Source organism: Mizuhopecten yessoensis, unplaced genomic scaffold (assembly GCF_002113885.1).
Source record: "Mizuhopecten yessoensis strain PY_sf001 unplaced genomic scaffold, ASM211388v2 scaffold10771, whole genome shotgun sequence".
Classification (NCBI taxonomy): Eukaryota; Metazoa; Mollusca; class Bivalvia; order Pectinida; family Pectinidae; genus Mizuhopecten; species Mizuhopecten yessoensis.
In genome coordinates this window covers 1,209,404-1,226,158 of record NW_018408713.1, presented here as the reverse complement: position 1 = coordinate 1,226,158, position 16,755 = coordinate 1,209,404, and the positions used below count along the sequence as shown (strand labels likewise).

The window sequence follows — 16,755 nt, the reverse complement described above, 5'->3', positions numbered from 1 at the left end:
AATATGTATAGATCTTTAACACTGGCGTTTTTAATCAGTGAAGTTCCGAACTATATTTGGTTCAAATTACTAAGCCACGTATTCCAATATTATTAAGTGTGTGTGTAAGAGTTTTCTACCCTTGTCCATCATTGCGTAGTTTCATGCTCGCGACTTGTTGAACGACTGTTTGATAACTGTCCTTGATAAAGTAGGCTTCGTGTTTTCTTTGTCTCAATGGAAGGTCTCCAAGTGAAATAGAATGTTGACTTATACTAAAGTAGCCGTCAGCAGCTGTGCCTAACGAGTTTATAGATAGCTTCCCAATGCGACAGCAGCTGTGCCGAACGATTTGTAGATAGCTTCCCAATACAGTCTCTAGATAATGGCCCGATTAATATAATACAAGTGTTTCGTGAATATATCATATTAAACATCAAAAATTTTAACCTTATATACATATTATTCACATTTACCAGAAACTGAATAATTATATAGGTCTTTAACTTTCGTTAAAATATCGAGAGAAGGAGAGATACACAAGGTACTTGCATAATTCCCCGATTATACTCACTGGAAATAAAACAATCTCGTTTTAATTTTTTGTGTAATTAATCATGATAATAACATATTGTAATAATAGTATCATAATTATTTATTTATATTATCTTTATAACATTTTTTTACTTAATCGTAAACTTTCCCATAATCTTACGGGGCAATTATGGTTTGCAGGGTTGTCTGGTCAAGGTCACTGTTACTATTTTTAAAAATATTATTGTCTGTACTGTAGCAGCTTCATTCCTTGAAGGATTTACATTGATTTGAAACACTAATTAAGGACCATAATATCAGACAAGTTTCAATTTTAGGGCAGTTGGGTCAAGATCATCGTTACTTATGTTTATACTGCTAATGGTAGCCAGTAAGGGACCTATATTGTTTTAGCAATACTGTGCTTGTTATCTATATTTTTATTGAAAATTATGATTATGGGATGGGCTATTATGACCCTTACTCAACAACATGTTCGTTATTATTTCCTGCCATTCTGTACTGATATACCACCTCCGTTATTCCATAATTTGAATCCTTCATACACAGCATCCCTGAGTGCCCTCGGCACTTTGATTATATAATTGTTTATTGCAAAGAGCTATATACATGTACCTAAGGAAAACCACTTAAAATATTGTTTAACTTTTACAATAGTAAAGAATCATTTAGCAAAATTCTAAACAGCTAGCTGAACCGAATGAATTAAACTTCATTATAACAAGCATGTCTTACCTGACATTAACCAGAATACTATAGTTTATGTAAGTCCTATAACTAACTGAAGTTCATTGTATCTCAATGTGAAATTATCTCATTATCATCTATATACTACTATGTACAACCTACTGGAAGCATGATAAATTCATTATCATGGGATGTAAGTATGAGAATGCCAAAGAAGAAATTGAGAACGACTTGATAACAACTTGAGAAGAACTTGAGAAATGATTTTTTTTATTTCCCGGCATTTGAGAGCGTATTTTCATAACGTCTGCTCGCGCCAGGTGACGTCTTAAACCGGAGGTGATACATTGTATCAACACAAAAGTGATCCGCGTAAGAATATAGTCTGTCATAAACAAATTAATATAAAGATACGAAAAATTACTGTGAGGACGAAAACACAATTTCAAGCGTAAATGTGCATATGAAAAAGCCAATGACGATACGATTTTTATATTTCCTTGTATTCCTCCGCGCAAATCTTCTATTTGTTAACGTTTGTCACAGACCGAGGAATTGCGATCGTCAATCATTGAGCTTAGAAGTCATTTAGAAAACATGGTTTGTAGATGACTTTTTTAAATGGAGAAATATATAAGGATGATAAATAGTTGATCAAACAGTATTTTCAGTGTTTGTCGTTCGAACAATTTTCTCATCGCTCGCACGTAAATAAAATTTCGAATTCACCTGCGGTGGCCTCTCGATTTTATCCACGTGCTCGCGATGATATTTTTTTCTCGCTACAAACCCTGAAAATACGGTGCGATAATATATAAATATGACGTCATCAACATCATTGATAATTACTTAAATGTGTTAAAACGTAATACAAATAATGCCATTTTACAATCAGTGTTCATAATATTCTATCTATTATATTTTACATTAGTTTTATAGAAGAAGACTGATTAAGGCATAGCCTGTTGTCTGAATATTTTGTCAATACTCTTCTACATGATGGAATTTGGTATTTTGTAACATCTCATTTGATATATGCATCTGTATTTGTATTGTTATCTGGTTATAAAGTATAACAAGAAGTAGCAAATATCTTTTTTGTGATTAAAAAAGTGTGAATAAGAGATGTCCTAGCACATGTGGGACGGGAGACTTTCATCTCTGTATAATGTCAAATGACCAATAGAAAGTGATGACACTTTTATTCTTATAATATACCAAGCATTAACGTTTCATGATATTTGAGATGTAATAAATGAATGATAAAAAAGTTATACGGCATATAAATACGACAAAAAAACACATTGGTTTTTCACTTTATTAAACTAGTTAAACACTACATTGTATATATATTGCACTCAGTAACTATATTGCACAGATGTATGCTCATTGATAATATATGAAAGTATCGTTCTTAGACAAGGGAGTCTGTAGAATGAGTAATCGTTCAGATAAAAAAGATCGTTTAGGGAGGAAAATTACTCACTGTCTAAGGGATTTGATCAAGACTTTAGAATTGCTTTGAAACGTTCTTTAAATTAACAGGTATATTGAAGTGTTTGTACTTTCGTACGCATAGACAGTTCTAGTTCAATGAAATAAATATTTTATATTTTACAACATTTCAATGGAGAATGAACGTTACAGATACGACTAATGCTATCAGTAAAGATGATAGCGATCTCGTGCTTGCTTTGTTTGGATCTGGAAAAAAGAAGAAAAAGTATTATATCGCTATGAAAATGATTCAAATAATAGTATTACTGTTGTAGTTTTATCTTATTGTAAAATTACCACACATTCACGATCATTATTTGATATCAATCAACAATTACTCTAATCTTAATTGGTATATATATATCATGATATCAAATTGTCATGACAATCATATACATGTGTACGTCGAATATTTATGAGTATGGTAACCATGCATATATTTTGAACTTGAGCTACATGACAAAACTTACGCCATAGATAATTTGAAACTGCTCTTAGCAATCCATCAATATCTCGCTCTCTGATTAAACATTTTACAAATATTCTTAGTTTCATAATTGAATACTGTAAAATTACCCTATCATATCGAAATACCGTCGTTTCCGCCTTATAACAGTAAGGATGTTTTACTGTTCTTATTGAGAAGAAATTTACTGTGGATTCTTTGAACTCCCATTCCTCATATTTCTGACTATTAACAAAATAAGGGCTAGGTAGATTGTTGATGGGTTTACCCATGTGCTACCCTATTAGATGCCGAATTCTGATACGGAAATTACATATTTCAGTCGAATTTATAGATGGATCTGATGACGTAAACTCTGACTATCGTTATTTTTTTTTATTTCATCATAATGAAAAATTGCAGACAGCAGAAGTTATTCATTGTATTTACTGCCGTTTATCTTATACACAAATTAACTATTACATTACATACTTAGTCCGTACGGCCATTTTTCGCAAATGAATCCTATTTTTGCTTTGCAGTTGATGTCAATATAACGCCCAGACCACGCCAACATCACACAATCTTTATTGCCCAGCTTGTCATTGGGTTCAGAATTCCAAGGTCTGTGAATGAATACGTTAAATCAGAACGGAGGTATTTCCGTTTCGGTCGCAAAGTTGAAATAACACATTTGACAATTATCGTGCTATTGGACAATATAATAACACATACATATTACCTGTTTATGGCAAACAACTAATATCCTACAGTGTAATTATAGTTATCCAACAATATCATTTAACTAAACACTACACTTGTACACTGCATACGTACACTGTTACCATTCGATCACATATCACACTACTACAGTTCTAATCATATTCTAATTGCTAATCGGCACCTGCTTCTTTCTTAACATAATTTTAGACATTTTCTTTCTAACCACAGCCTTTATATTAGGGCTAAGAAGACTGAAAAAAGGGCGCTAAAACCAATTTGTTTTTAGAAATAATGATTCTTTGATAAACGAAGCAAAAGAACGTGCTCCAACATGCCATATTAGGAAGCAAGGTAGTTTGTTGTCTTACATGACGGCCATGTTTGGAGGCAGGTTTGACCTGTCGGGATAAGTCCAGATGCCTTCATTTTTAACGTCGTTCAGTCCCGTCCACCAAGATTTGGGATTGAGGGCTTGCTTCGTCAACAAGTTGTTTATGAAGGTCTTTAAAAAATGACAACAATTATACTTGTATATTTTTAGGACTCTAGTTGAAAGTTTTCACTAAAAATGATATTTCGGGTTCTATTGGTTTAAATTTTCAAGCAAGTGAGAATACACAAAAGGGAACTATACCCAAAATAGAGCTAATTCAAATAAAAAATGATAAAGTTATAAGAAATGTGAAGAAAAATATTTTCTACCTACATTATACCTCTGCCATTTTGTTATTTAACCAATTTCCAAAAAGGCCTAAAATATGATATTCAGAAACTGACTTGTATTAGAAAGTGTTCTGTTTGGGTACCATCCCCACCTAAAACGTCCTAGTGAATCAGACTCAAAATGAACGTCTTATAATTGACACGCACGTGTTTTGATATTTAAGAAATTTCCCAGATGAAAGGTCAAGGCATTTATAGTTTTATCATAGAAAAATATTGATATTTCATAAAATGTTAAGGAGATATATATATATATATATATTTCTTTTAGAGTGTTACATTTTTGGTAACCTCATGTCAGGTTAAACTTTAACATGAAACTAATTCTCTTAAGAGACGTAATTAAATTATAACCTGCCATGACACTTGTTTTTGTTTCCTTTTCTATTTCATATAATGTACTGTACAAGTTGAATTCCAATGTGTTGTCAAAACATTTGATTAAAATAAAGTTTAAACCAAATAATAATCTTGGTCACAATCTCGTTAAAAAGCCGCGGCTTATTTCATTTTCAGTTAGGAATTCAGGCTTATTTTCCAAGTCTGTCTATTATCAAGGCAGGCATATGTCCTAAGTCATTAAGACAGTAAACCATCAATGTTATATAAGTTGTTAACTATCAACTTAAATACCTATTCATAATGACAGGAAAAATGCGGCTGAACTTTGAATACTATTCATATTTCAAAGCCGTCTTATTTCCACAGAGAGCTTATTTTTGGACATATGTTTGACTGCAATGAATCCTAGGTGTATTTTCAAAGTCGTCTTGCTTTCAAATCTATTTAGAAGCATGTTATTTAGAAGAAAACAAAATGCAGTAGCATAAGCAGATATGGAGGCAGCGTTAAACGAGAAATGCCTACCTGTTCTGCCTGGCTATTTACGGCTAGAAGTGCTGGCTTCATTTGACCGATCTGTGCCATATCCTTACTACAGAAAGTGTTTGCCTCGTCCCATGTGAATGTCTGATTGACGGCAGTAACATAGTAGCAAACAGTACTCGTACCTGCCCAGGTAACCCATCCTGTAGGACATGGACTGCCTAAACAGGAAGAAAAGCCATTGTGATTTAAACAACAATTATCGTTTTAACCATATCGAGAATTTCTGATTGATTCACAGATATATTGTGTAAGAGACATGTCATGTTAACATATGAATACCATACTGATTAAAAGCGAGTCATTAGTTATATAGTCAAATATCTATAGCAGTTTTTAATTTCCAAATTGTATAAAGTATACCATATATTTACTATTGACTTTTGTATTAAACAGAATGTTGAGCTAGCATTTTTACGACAAACGATTTAAGAGCGTGTATATTGTCTTTTTGATACAACTTAGCAATGATCAGACAGGCAACACAAGGAAACTCCTGCTAAAAATGCATACGCTGGAATTTTATATTCAACGTAAAGATGAACGAGACATTTTTGAACATACATAATCCGAATCACTGTTTTTGGTCATGTATGATGACAGACGACAATATTGATTAAAGCAAGGTAAGTAACATATATGTGACCACGTTTACATATAAAGGATCTTACATGAGTGTCCATTCATATTAAATTTATTAAACGAAATGAATCATTTGATATGACAAGAGCCTTTAGGCGAGTGGCATACCAACCTATTGAGTGAGTTTAATAATGTCCATAAGATATGAACACGAATGTAATATTCTTTTTATCACATAATATTCATAATTTGAAGAACAAAAATCTTCAATCACAATTTTGTGTTATCAGCTGATTCTATATAGGTAAAACCCAAAGTACTCCGATCATAAAATTGTCGTTCCGCGCAGTGCAAAATAGTTTTTTAAATTCAATGAAAATGTTAATGAAAAAGAAAATAATCAAATTAATTTAAACAACAGTTGATATATCATGAGGCAAAGTTAATAAAAGAAGTACCTGTAGTGGTGTAGGAATATGTTCCCACGGTTTCGACCAATCGCAGTGCCTTTAGGTTTTATTACACATGTGTAATACCATATTATTGACATGGCCGTATGACATAGTAAAATTGGTCAGTTATGTGATAAATACAGGTTTCGACATACCGGTATATTCACAAATGGCGGGTGCTTGCAGGAAACAGTCCCTATCATTATAGTTGCCATCTTGACGAATGCCAGCACAATCTTCGTCCCCAAACCACGAGTTTGGTTCCTGATTCCAACGACTAAAACAGTCAAAGACATCTATTGAAAAAAATCAAAGCAGAAATTTACAATATTATATAATTTATATTTAAAAATGAAATCATTCTGCCTAAACTTTTAATCTTTACCTGACTTAAAGACTTCCATGGTGTTGATACTTACATCAACGAACTATTAGCTAAGGCGCCGTCCGCCCAACGATACGTTCCTTCAGTGGCCCTGTCGTTCAAGCCTGACCAATAGACGTTTGGATGAGACTCGTCAGTCAGCTGCCATTCAACCCAGTCCTGAATTATGAATAAGTGAAAAACCAAGGAAAGGGGTATTTTCACTTAACAACCAAGTACGTCAACAAATCAGAAAAAAAACTGAAAGCTATACACTGTACCTACCCTTTCGTCCAGAGTTTCTACTTTTAGTAGTCTTGAGCTGAGACTCTGGCATTTTGAATTGGCATCAGTCCAGCTGCTTTTGGGTCCGTCATATATCTGATAGCACTTGTGACCGGCTCGGGTCCAGCCGTTGCATCCCATGTAGTAATCCGAATTCACTTATGATAAAAAAAACAATCATATAATGGTTTCTATGATATAAATATAAGTGATTTCTTCGTTCAGGGATCTATGCCATTGTTCTGGTTTTTTTTATTCGAATTTTACATAAATGCACACATTTTTATAACATAACCTGTGACGCAGACAAACGATCTTCGCACTTTAGAATGCCAAAAGAGATTCAATATCTACACAATAGTTAAATCCCAGGTCAAGATTTAGTTGAAAGAAAATAGTGTTATCGGAACACAACAAATAGTTCTATGTCCAAACAAAACATCCCAACATGAAATACAACCCTCGCCATGTTAACACAGGTAAAATCAAAGCAATATCACGTTTTCAAAGCGAGAGCCATGATAATGGCAAGTAAACAATAAGGCATACTAATTAAATGAATAAAAACGTCGACCTTTATACCATATGAGTTAATCTTGGTTGTATTTCGAATGAGATCATAATACCTATCTTTAAAATGTCCATAGACTTCATCAAGACAATTATCATTAATTCTGTAACCTGGACTAAAAACCGGAGGTGCTCTGGGGAACGGATTAGCGTTTCTCTTACCACATGTGGTATCTTAATGATATATCTCTTGCAATTCACGAAAGAATCCAAGGAAAAGTTAGCTCCCGTTTTATCATAATACTATCAGAAAGAGTGACTATATCAGCTTACCTGTCGTCGTGCCGAGTCGACAGACAAAGTTCATCTGTCTGTTGCAGTTCTGGTCGCTAAATTTACCGTCAGTTTTGAGAATAGCACAGTGTTCGTTGTTGTTTATGTGGTCCGGTTCGGTGGCCCAGGAACTGACAATTGGAATCAACAAGACGGAACTACTAACATGACGATTTGTAAAATACGTACATGTATAGCTTCTTTACTTATAATCATTTTTCATCATGACTTGACTGATAGATGGATGTCATATCGTAAATAGTTAAATAAAATGTTTTGAAACATAAAAAAAGCATCTCTACGCCATTTTTGTTATCAACTTTCCAGAAAATCTCAACGCTTCTTTTAACTCTTTGTTTGTTTCTGATGTTATCATACTTATCGTGTACTCCATCTAAAATATCATATATATTAAAGTTCCCTGTCCCACTGCATAGTGATTTTGTCGTATATAAAATAACCTCTCCTTAATATCCTGTATGATTTAACTGTACCACATGTGTTCTAGGCCACTCCCGTTGACTAGGTAGCTCAGTCATTTAGTGCTATAGAATAGTTTAGATTCGAACCGTGGTCTAGCCTCCTCTAAAGTCTTACACTCAGCACACTGTTGTTGATTTTTTTCTCTCCAAAAAGTCCTACAACGTCGTTTCAGAAATGATTTCGCAAGTTATAATCATGCCGGGAAATAGTTTCCAAAAACGTGGTTAAAGGGAGAGGTAAAGGAATCATTGAATATATAATAAACAACTTGTAATAAACCTGTAGTACCATATTCTCCATGTTTGTTCCCTTCAAAACTTACAAATATCCGGCGTTGTATGGGTCCCCTCCGTCCCAAGCCCAGGCGGTGGCAGTTTTTGTAAGCCCGGTCCAATACATTATCGTAGAATTGGCTATCTCTGGCATTTCATTCACGATATAAGCCTGCGACATATTTATATAATGATTTTAAAATAAACTTTGAGGTAACTAAGCAGGAAAGACATCATCTGTTGGGTGCGGTAATTTAATCCCATCAAATGTTTATACATGCAGCTCCATCAACAAACTATTTTTCTTTTCTCTTCATAATATGTATATACCGGTATATATTTTATGTCTTTTCAATATCAAAATAAAAGGTTAGAATTCAAACCATTAGATTCAATTATAATAAAAATGAGTATTAGTAGTTGTTTCCCCTAATTTGATTCTTAATTTGATAATACCAACTTGTTTATATGTGTTTGTATGTTTTCTATGTCTATGCTTGTACCACTGTCTGTTACTATGTTTGGAAAGGGCTTAAATAGGCTATGCCTTCTGCCCAATCCATTTGTCCTTTGACAATAAAATTTATTGAAATTGAAAGACATCATCCAACATTGAAATAGCATGTTATCAATAGCATAGGTACAATACGAAATATTATGGGAAAAGATCATAATCTGCAAAAGATATGCAGAAAATATTTCTTATAATTTATCATTTCAATTTAGTTATTGAGTTCAAGTATGTTGCTTCATTTATTATGAAACATCGAGGAACCTATTCCGTTTTTGCGTATTGCAGAGTTATCTTCTCTTGGGAGCAGGTATTGATTGTTACGTCACTTGTTTGTGAGAGTAACGTCATACATTTTTGAGAAAACGACGTATTTTCTCACACAAACCAATGACGTAACAATCAATACCTACTCCCAAGAGAAGATAACTCTGCAATACGCAAAGACGGAATATACAACCTTTTATCTCAATAGATTCAAACAGAATGGTAAACTGTTCAAAATCCTAATGAAATTGATTCAAATGGATTCTTTTATACAAGATTATATTAATGATAGTTGACCTATACAGAACCAAAAACTCATGTTATTAGGTACGTTGTCACTTATTGATTTACAATGTACTTATTTCATATAAAGTGTAAAATAGACAAAGAAATGTAAATATCTTAATACTCAATTTTTCATTTGTGGTACATTTTTTCATTTATAATTTTCGTTTAAAAATGTGATATATATTTCTATTGTTCTTGACATAGGCTCATGAAATGCTCGCAAAATCTTGCTTACTATTAAAAACGCTAAACAGTAACAAGAACAAATAACACACGATACATGTAAAATATCACAGTTACTGAGCTGACATAGAAAACAAAGGAATTCTCTTTGAATCTATTGAAATAAAAGGTTGTATATAGGTTCCTCGATGTTTCACAATAATCAGTCAATTAAACAAAATATTCCTTACAGCATCAATGGGCCTGTCAAGCGTTACAAGCTTCCCCTTGACATTGCCTACGACTTTGGCTGCGCACATGGCCTTTGCATCAGTCCAAGACAATAGCAGACTAGGATCACTGGTGTTGCTAAAGTAGAAACAGGTGTCTGTTCCAAACATCCAACCAAATGGACATCCACCGTCTAAAGGATACAGGATATCAAATTTAATGTAATGTCAGAGAGAGTGAGTGTAAGCGATGCATTGTAACGAACAAAGATAAATTAACGTACAACTGTCAAAAAATATAACTGTTTTTTTCCAGCTAGAACAATTTTCATTTCAAATATCTTTTTTGATTTTTGATGTGTTAGTTGACACAGATAACATCCATTTTTACTAAATAATGTCTTGTGTGTTATGTATTCTCTCTGATACTTGTATCCGAATAGTTATGTTTTTATTTCTGGGGGGTTAAGAAAACCATATATTTATCAACATATAATAGGATATCGCAGTTAAAGAATATCACATGAACTTTCGTCGGAGTCAAAGATAATCTATTTTTCATTTTTACCTGTGCCAACGTCCAGCTCACATATATATCCGAGGCGCTGATCACATCTCCAGTTTTGGAAAACGCCTTGGATATTGATTGCTCCACATGAGTCCTTTGGGTTATTGGTAGGATATTTTTCCCACGCGCTGTAATAGATGAGGCCTCGATGAAGAAATAGTTTTGTAGTCTTAGCGCATGTTAAATACTACATGAATCTAAGAGACCGGTACGAAAATAATTTATAGTACGACAATTAAGGGCGCTTTCTTCAGAATCAACCGATGGCGGGTATATCTTTCCATTGATTTCGTTAACAAATAGCTTTGACAATTAATATTAACATTAGCATAGACAGAAGAAAATGTGTCTCATGTACATTTTATTTTTATTAATGACTTATTATCGAAACGGACAATCAATGACAGGCACCAATGAACCACTTCAACAAAATGAAATACATCATGCTCTGCACAAAAAGCCGAAAGCCAATCTAGGTGATCCAAAGGAGTTAGCGTTGTTTACACGAATCACATCTGGTATTCATCTTCACGCCATACTCACATTGCGGACATATTAACTTTCTCGTAGCCTCCCCATTCCCAGACTCCTGTCCCTGTGGATGTCCCGTCAAAACGAAGGTCTGTCATGTCTGTCCAGAACCCATCTGACGTAAACTGTGGAATAGTGGTGTCTATAAACATCTAAAAAGGAAACGCAAAATGTTGAGTACAATGTATATCAAATGCTTTTGTCGTATTAACTTTTTTTTAAATAACTATCTCAAGATGAGTAATCATAACGCTATTTATACCCGGTATTGTATATATATGTAATTCTGTCCTATCTTTATTGAAGAGCATCTGCAAGCAAACTTGTAACTCAGTCACCACAAGCCTGATTGTCCCTTTATCTCGCAGGTTTCCCTGAAAATTTCTCTGTCTATTTCAGATTTCACTTTCCATACACTTTCAGTTGAAATGGGTATAATGTTACATAGCAAGATTCTTCAGAGATAATAACAAAATATGAATGCTTATTCCATTTGTAATGAAAAGATAATCTACGCAACAAGAGGTAGATGGGACCTGTGACACAACGATGAATACATCAAATCCTTATTGATGCAAGAATTATATCCAATATGATGCCACGGGGAATATTGGGCATGTAATCTTCACTCTGTATATAAAATGATTATTTGTGTATTGGAACTCACGATTCACACTCATTGTATGTGAACATAATCCTGAGAACATTATATCATTACCTAAGCAAGTAATTTACATTAAATAACCAATCAATGATGACGTTTTCCTGCTCAACATAAAAATGAGGTCAGTTACCTTTTCGTTCGCTGACTCGACCCTGACAAGTGTTGCTAAGTAATTGTTACACTCGTCAGCAGCCTGTTGGTGTGTCACACGCTTGTTGGTGTTGAAGAGATAGCAATACCCAGCATTGGGATACCACCCAGGGTTACAGCCAAGGTCAACGGTGTCGCCAAACACACCTACCAGTAAAACATCAGTTACACGCTGGACATCAACAACACTATATGCAAATATGTCATCAAAACATGCACACGGGGGCTAAATAACTGATAAGTTGATAGCACAGGCGTCAGGAGGTAACGTTTCAGACACGATGACAGACAAATTAATAACATCGCACATGGCGTCAATAACTAATTTCGTCAAAATTATTAGTTTTACATGATATTAGATAAATAATTTTGGAAATATCCTATCAAGTATCAAGCTTTAGTAACATACTGCATCATAACAAAAACAATAAACGCATGCCGTGGAAATTACATTTTTACATTAGTTATACATCTGTCATATACGTGAATTGCAAAATAAAAGAAATACCAAAGCGTCAATGGAAACATAAATCGAATTAAAATATCCCAGAAAATAATGACAGAATATGAATAAACAAAAGCTTTACAGGGAAATCATTGAAAAGGACAAGCAGAATTAAACCAGTTGACCTGTAATCAAATAATTAAATACACACGCGTACGTTATGCATACCAACATACTTCGATTGTACCTATTGGATTGAAAACTTGAAAAGAAACTCAAATAACGAAATGTGACAAATGTTTTGGCTATTAAGCATGTATGGTATCAGTGGTTGCGTTTGTTACATTGTACTTGCTGATCTGATATTTATATAAATTCTAACGGTCATTTTGGGGGGAAGCAACTAGTGAATTGCTGTTTGATTATGAGGTCACAGTCTGAATACATACAAGTTTATGCTGTAAAATGTTGTACTTTACACATTGAGACTATTTTAATGAGTTATTTCCCTTGTATGATAAATTGCGCAGGCCAAACTTAAGTCGCTGCTTGTTTACTGTTACATGTACGCCGACCTTCTTATGTTGATGAGGTTAATCCTTATCGAATTGGATATGTAAAAAGTAAACATATGAATGAAGATATTTTTTGTGTGCCAAATCCAAAGTTTCCCTCCGGGGAATTTGTCTAATTCACGTTAAAATTGTATTTATCAGATATGAGGCTAGCCGAACATGAGACTATGTAATATTCCCAGTGAATTCCACCACGTATGAAAGACGACACACAAACTTTAAAAAATAATATGAATATTTCTGTTTTGTAAAGTGTTCCCTGTACCATAGTGGAGAACATGCAGATTACTTAACCTAGTCATTATATCTCTAAGAGGATATGCATAGCGTTATGTATGAGTTTGCAAGCTTTTAGACATGAGCGATTCCGTGGACTGCATATGGTTGAAAAGCGATATATATGCTTGCTAGAGCTTAGAAAATAAGCATTTGAATGAACCATCAATAAAACATTGTTAAATGTTTTTTAATTCAATCAGAAAGAGAAATGGCTTTCCCAGTCTACCTCGGACATTTTCTTGCAGCGTTAACAATGATTTTGTTAAACTTAAATTCCGTTGAATAGTAAATGTTTCCCGATATTTATAAAGATACACGAAACACACAGACACACACGGGTGACTGTAGCTTTAAATTAGGTACTAGACACAGTATGCCAAAATGAATTACACTGCATAATACAGCTGTTTCATCCTTCTAGGAATCATTTATGAACCTAAGGGCCATCAAGGTATCCACCAGCAGAGTCTACCACCTTGCAATGTAACACACACCCACAGGTGATTGTATATTTATATTTGGTATACAAAACATAAATAACGTTGCATTCCCCAGCTTTATATCGTCCTTCTAGGTGTGGCTAGGGGCAAAAAAGATGAAAAAAATATATTGGTTTTAATCTTCATAAGTGTCCCTAGGAAAGCTGTAACAGAGTAATCCGTCTTTTCGTATTGCATAGTTATCTGCTCTTGTGAGCAGGTATTCATTGTTACGTCATTTGTTTGTGAGAGTAACGTCATATTTTTTTGAGAAAGCGACGAACAGGAACATGGAGACATAGAAGCTCTTAGGATATCTTTAGTTAGAAACATTAGGTGCAATGGTGTTTAATAAAATGATTACCTGAAATATGAAGTAAGGAATCACACATTTATATATGTGGTTTGTAAATGAAGAAACCACACAACGTAAACATTTAACGGCACTATATGTCCATTTCGTCCATTCAGGACTCTTCGGCGGTATAACTGTTGGTTCGTTTGTGGTATAGAGTTAAATGTCCTATCAACAGCTTAGGTCATTTAAGGACTTGTCTCCATGTGTGATGTGTATGCGTGGATATGTGTATGTGTGCCGGAGACAGGGTATGTTGGTGTACTTGCCTCCTTGTGGTAGCGTGGATCTGATGCCAACTGTATAGTGCTACCTCACTGAAATACCATGTCGAAGGCACCCAGCACAGCATTTAATCAAGTCACATTATATTGACAACGGGTGAACCAGCTGTTGTCATTACCATTTTAAGGATTTAAAAGAATGCAGGTTTATGTATAATGTGATTCAGTAGATATGGAAAGGTGAAAAGTGTTTAAAATCTTTTATGACGTCACAAATATACAACGTTTGGTTACTACGTCAATATATTTTTAAACTCGTGTTTTATGAACACAAGAGTACGGCCAACCTGGAGATCTGATACTCCACCAACAGAGTCAACCACCTTGATAGTGAAGTACCAAACACTAATACAACGTAGGGAAGCACTGAAGTAGAGGCAGTGGTAGGAGATCTCTCATTTTCTAAATAGTGTGGATTAATTGCCCGGATTGATTTGACGTATTTTCGTCTATTTTTTGAAAAGATGAAACCCGAGTCTGTCGAACCTGTGACCTTAGTTGTAAGTAAACAACAGACCAGGAACCTAAATATATTTCAACTATTAGATGAAAGTAAAAGTACATATTAATGCAATTATTATGCTATATGGTCTATGAGATGGGTATGGGGAACTGTAATACTTACTGTTTAAACAGGCAAATAAATTTTATGAAACATAGTTTATGATTTAATTATACGTGTTTGCAGTAATGTTGTTTGGTATCAAAATGAAGAACTGCTGATTGGTCTTTAGAATGTATAACATAAATACTGCCACAAAAGGTACTTGGTTGACCAAATTATTCATCAAACAATATAAGCAGTAAAGGTGATCTTTTCCATGTAATTATACTTACCAATCAAGGCTGTCAGTAAGAGAAAAACCTTCAACATATTGACGCCTGTTTTACTGAATAGGATGCCGATCCGCCATCAATTAACCACTCCGCCCCACAACACCTAGCTTCGACTTTGATCAGCCTCTATTATCTCGCTTGTGATACCTTCCGAATTTCGATATTGTACTCTGTCGCTAAACATACAAGCTTACATCGTTCGTCATATTCTACAATCTTTCAATATAAACAAATAATGTCACAAATTTACATGAATATACTTTCCCATGTATATCAGCAGTTCAAATTGGAATATCGAGTTACCTGGATTATTTTAATATCACAGTTTAACAGAGAACTGTGAATATATAAGGGACATAATATAGAACAGGTAAAGAAAACAATGCTTTATGATCGTATTGTAAAGTTTATCTCATATATATACAAGCTAGTGGTAGCTGCGTTCTACCTCCGTATCAGTGTCACGTGACGCCTGATCACAATAACACAATGTCGCACACTGATAAAGATAATGTCACTGGGTGATACGACAACGTTATATGAATATAGTTATATTTATGTAAGAGTGCGTTATCGTGTGTGTGCTCGAACACTTGTGTATCACAATGTTACAAAGCAATTCAATGCTATATCAATTGCGAATTTTAATCAATCAATGTTAAAAAATACGTTGCATAATTGTACTATTAATAAATAATTAAATAAATAGCAAAACTAAACTGTTATAGCGTTGACACAGAGACAATATTGGCTCACAGACTCAACATTAGGAATCTAGGGTACACTAAAATTAACGTAAATACGTCATTAACCTGGCCCTTCGGAAGTGTAAGGGTTCTCTACAACTCTTATCAAACTATGATAAATGAATTAATAAATAAACGAGTCAATTTATCACACAGTTTTCGTTTAATATACAACGCATAAACAATACATAAACTGTTATATCCGCTCAAGTTGACATTTAGATATAGCGTTGGCACTTGGTCAGACTTAGTTCAGTTCAGTGGCCGGAAGTTGATGGGTTGTAGTCTTTATATTTTGAAAGTGCAAGTACGTAATGTGATGTTCATTTATTGGTTGAGTCCTAACGGCCCTTAACGGCAAATATATCGTACGGGGTCAAACAAGAAAAATGCTTACTTATAATGTTCTGGAATATACCATCGGTGTACGAAATGAGTGATTGAAAACATAAATAATTCCTATCGCCTGTGAAGCCCGGCATGCAGTGATTTGGTTTAAGTACTGTTTAACAACACAAGACATTTCAAAAGAATAATGTCCTCTGCACAATCACGTTTATGTTGAGATCACACTCAGTGTGTACCGTACAACTACACCATACGATAAAA

At 34.2% G+C, this 16,755-nt stretch overlaps 1 protein-coding gene across 1 annotated transcript; it reads right to left on the bottom strand.

The window, feature by feature from the left end:
• Positions 1 to 2,525: 2,525 nt before the first annotated feature.
• On the bottom strand, positions 2,526 to 15,517 carry LOC110462327 (macrophage mannose receptor 1-like). Its single transcript, XM_021516255.1, has 14 exons — positions 15,401 to 15,517; positions 12,127 to 12,293; positions 11,345 to 11,484; positions 10,802 to 10,929; positions 10,255 to 10,427; positions 8,826 to 8,947; positions 8,021 to 8,151; positions 7,178 to 7,335; positions 6,948 to 7,072; positions 6,684 to 6,805; positions 5,477 to 5,655; positions 4,255 to 4,388; positions 3,656 to 3,789; positions 2,526 to 2,925 (listed from the first exon to the last, which is right to left on the bottom strand). Exons 1-14 carry the CDS (start codon positions 15,435 to 15,437, stop codon positions 2,846 to 2,848), a joined length of 1,830 nt encoding a protein of 609 aa, XP_021371930.1. The 5' UTR covers positions 15,438 to 15,517; the 3' UTR covers positions 2,526 to 2,845.
• Positions 15,518 to 16,755: the final 1,238 nt, after the last annotated feature.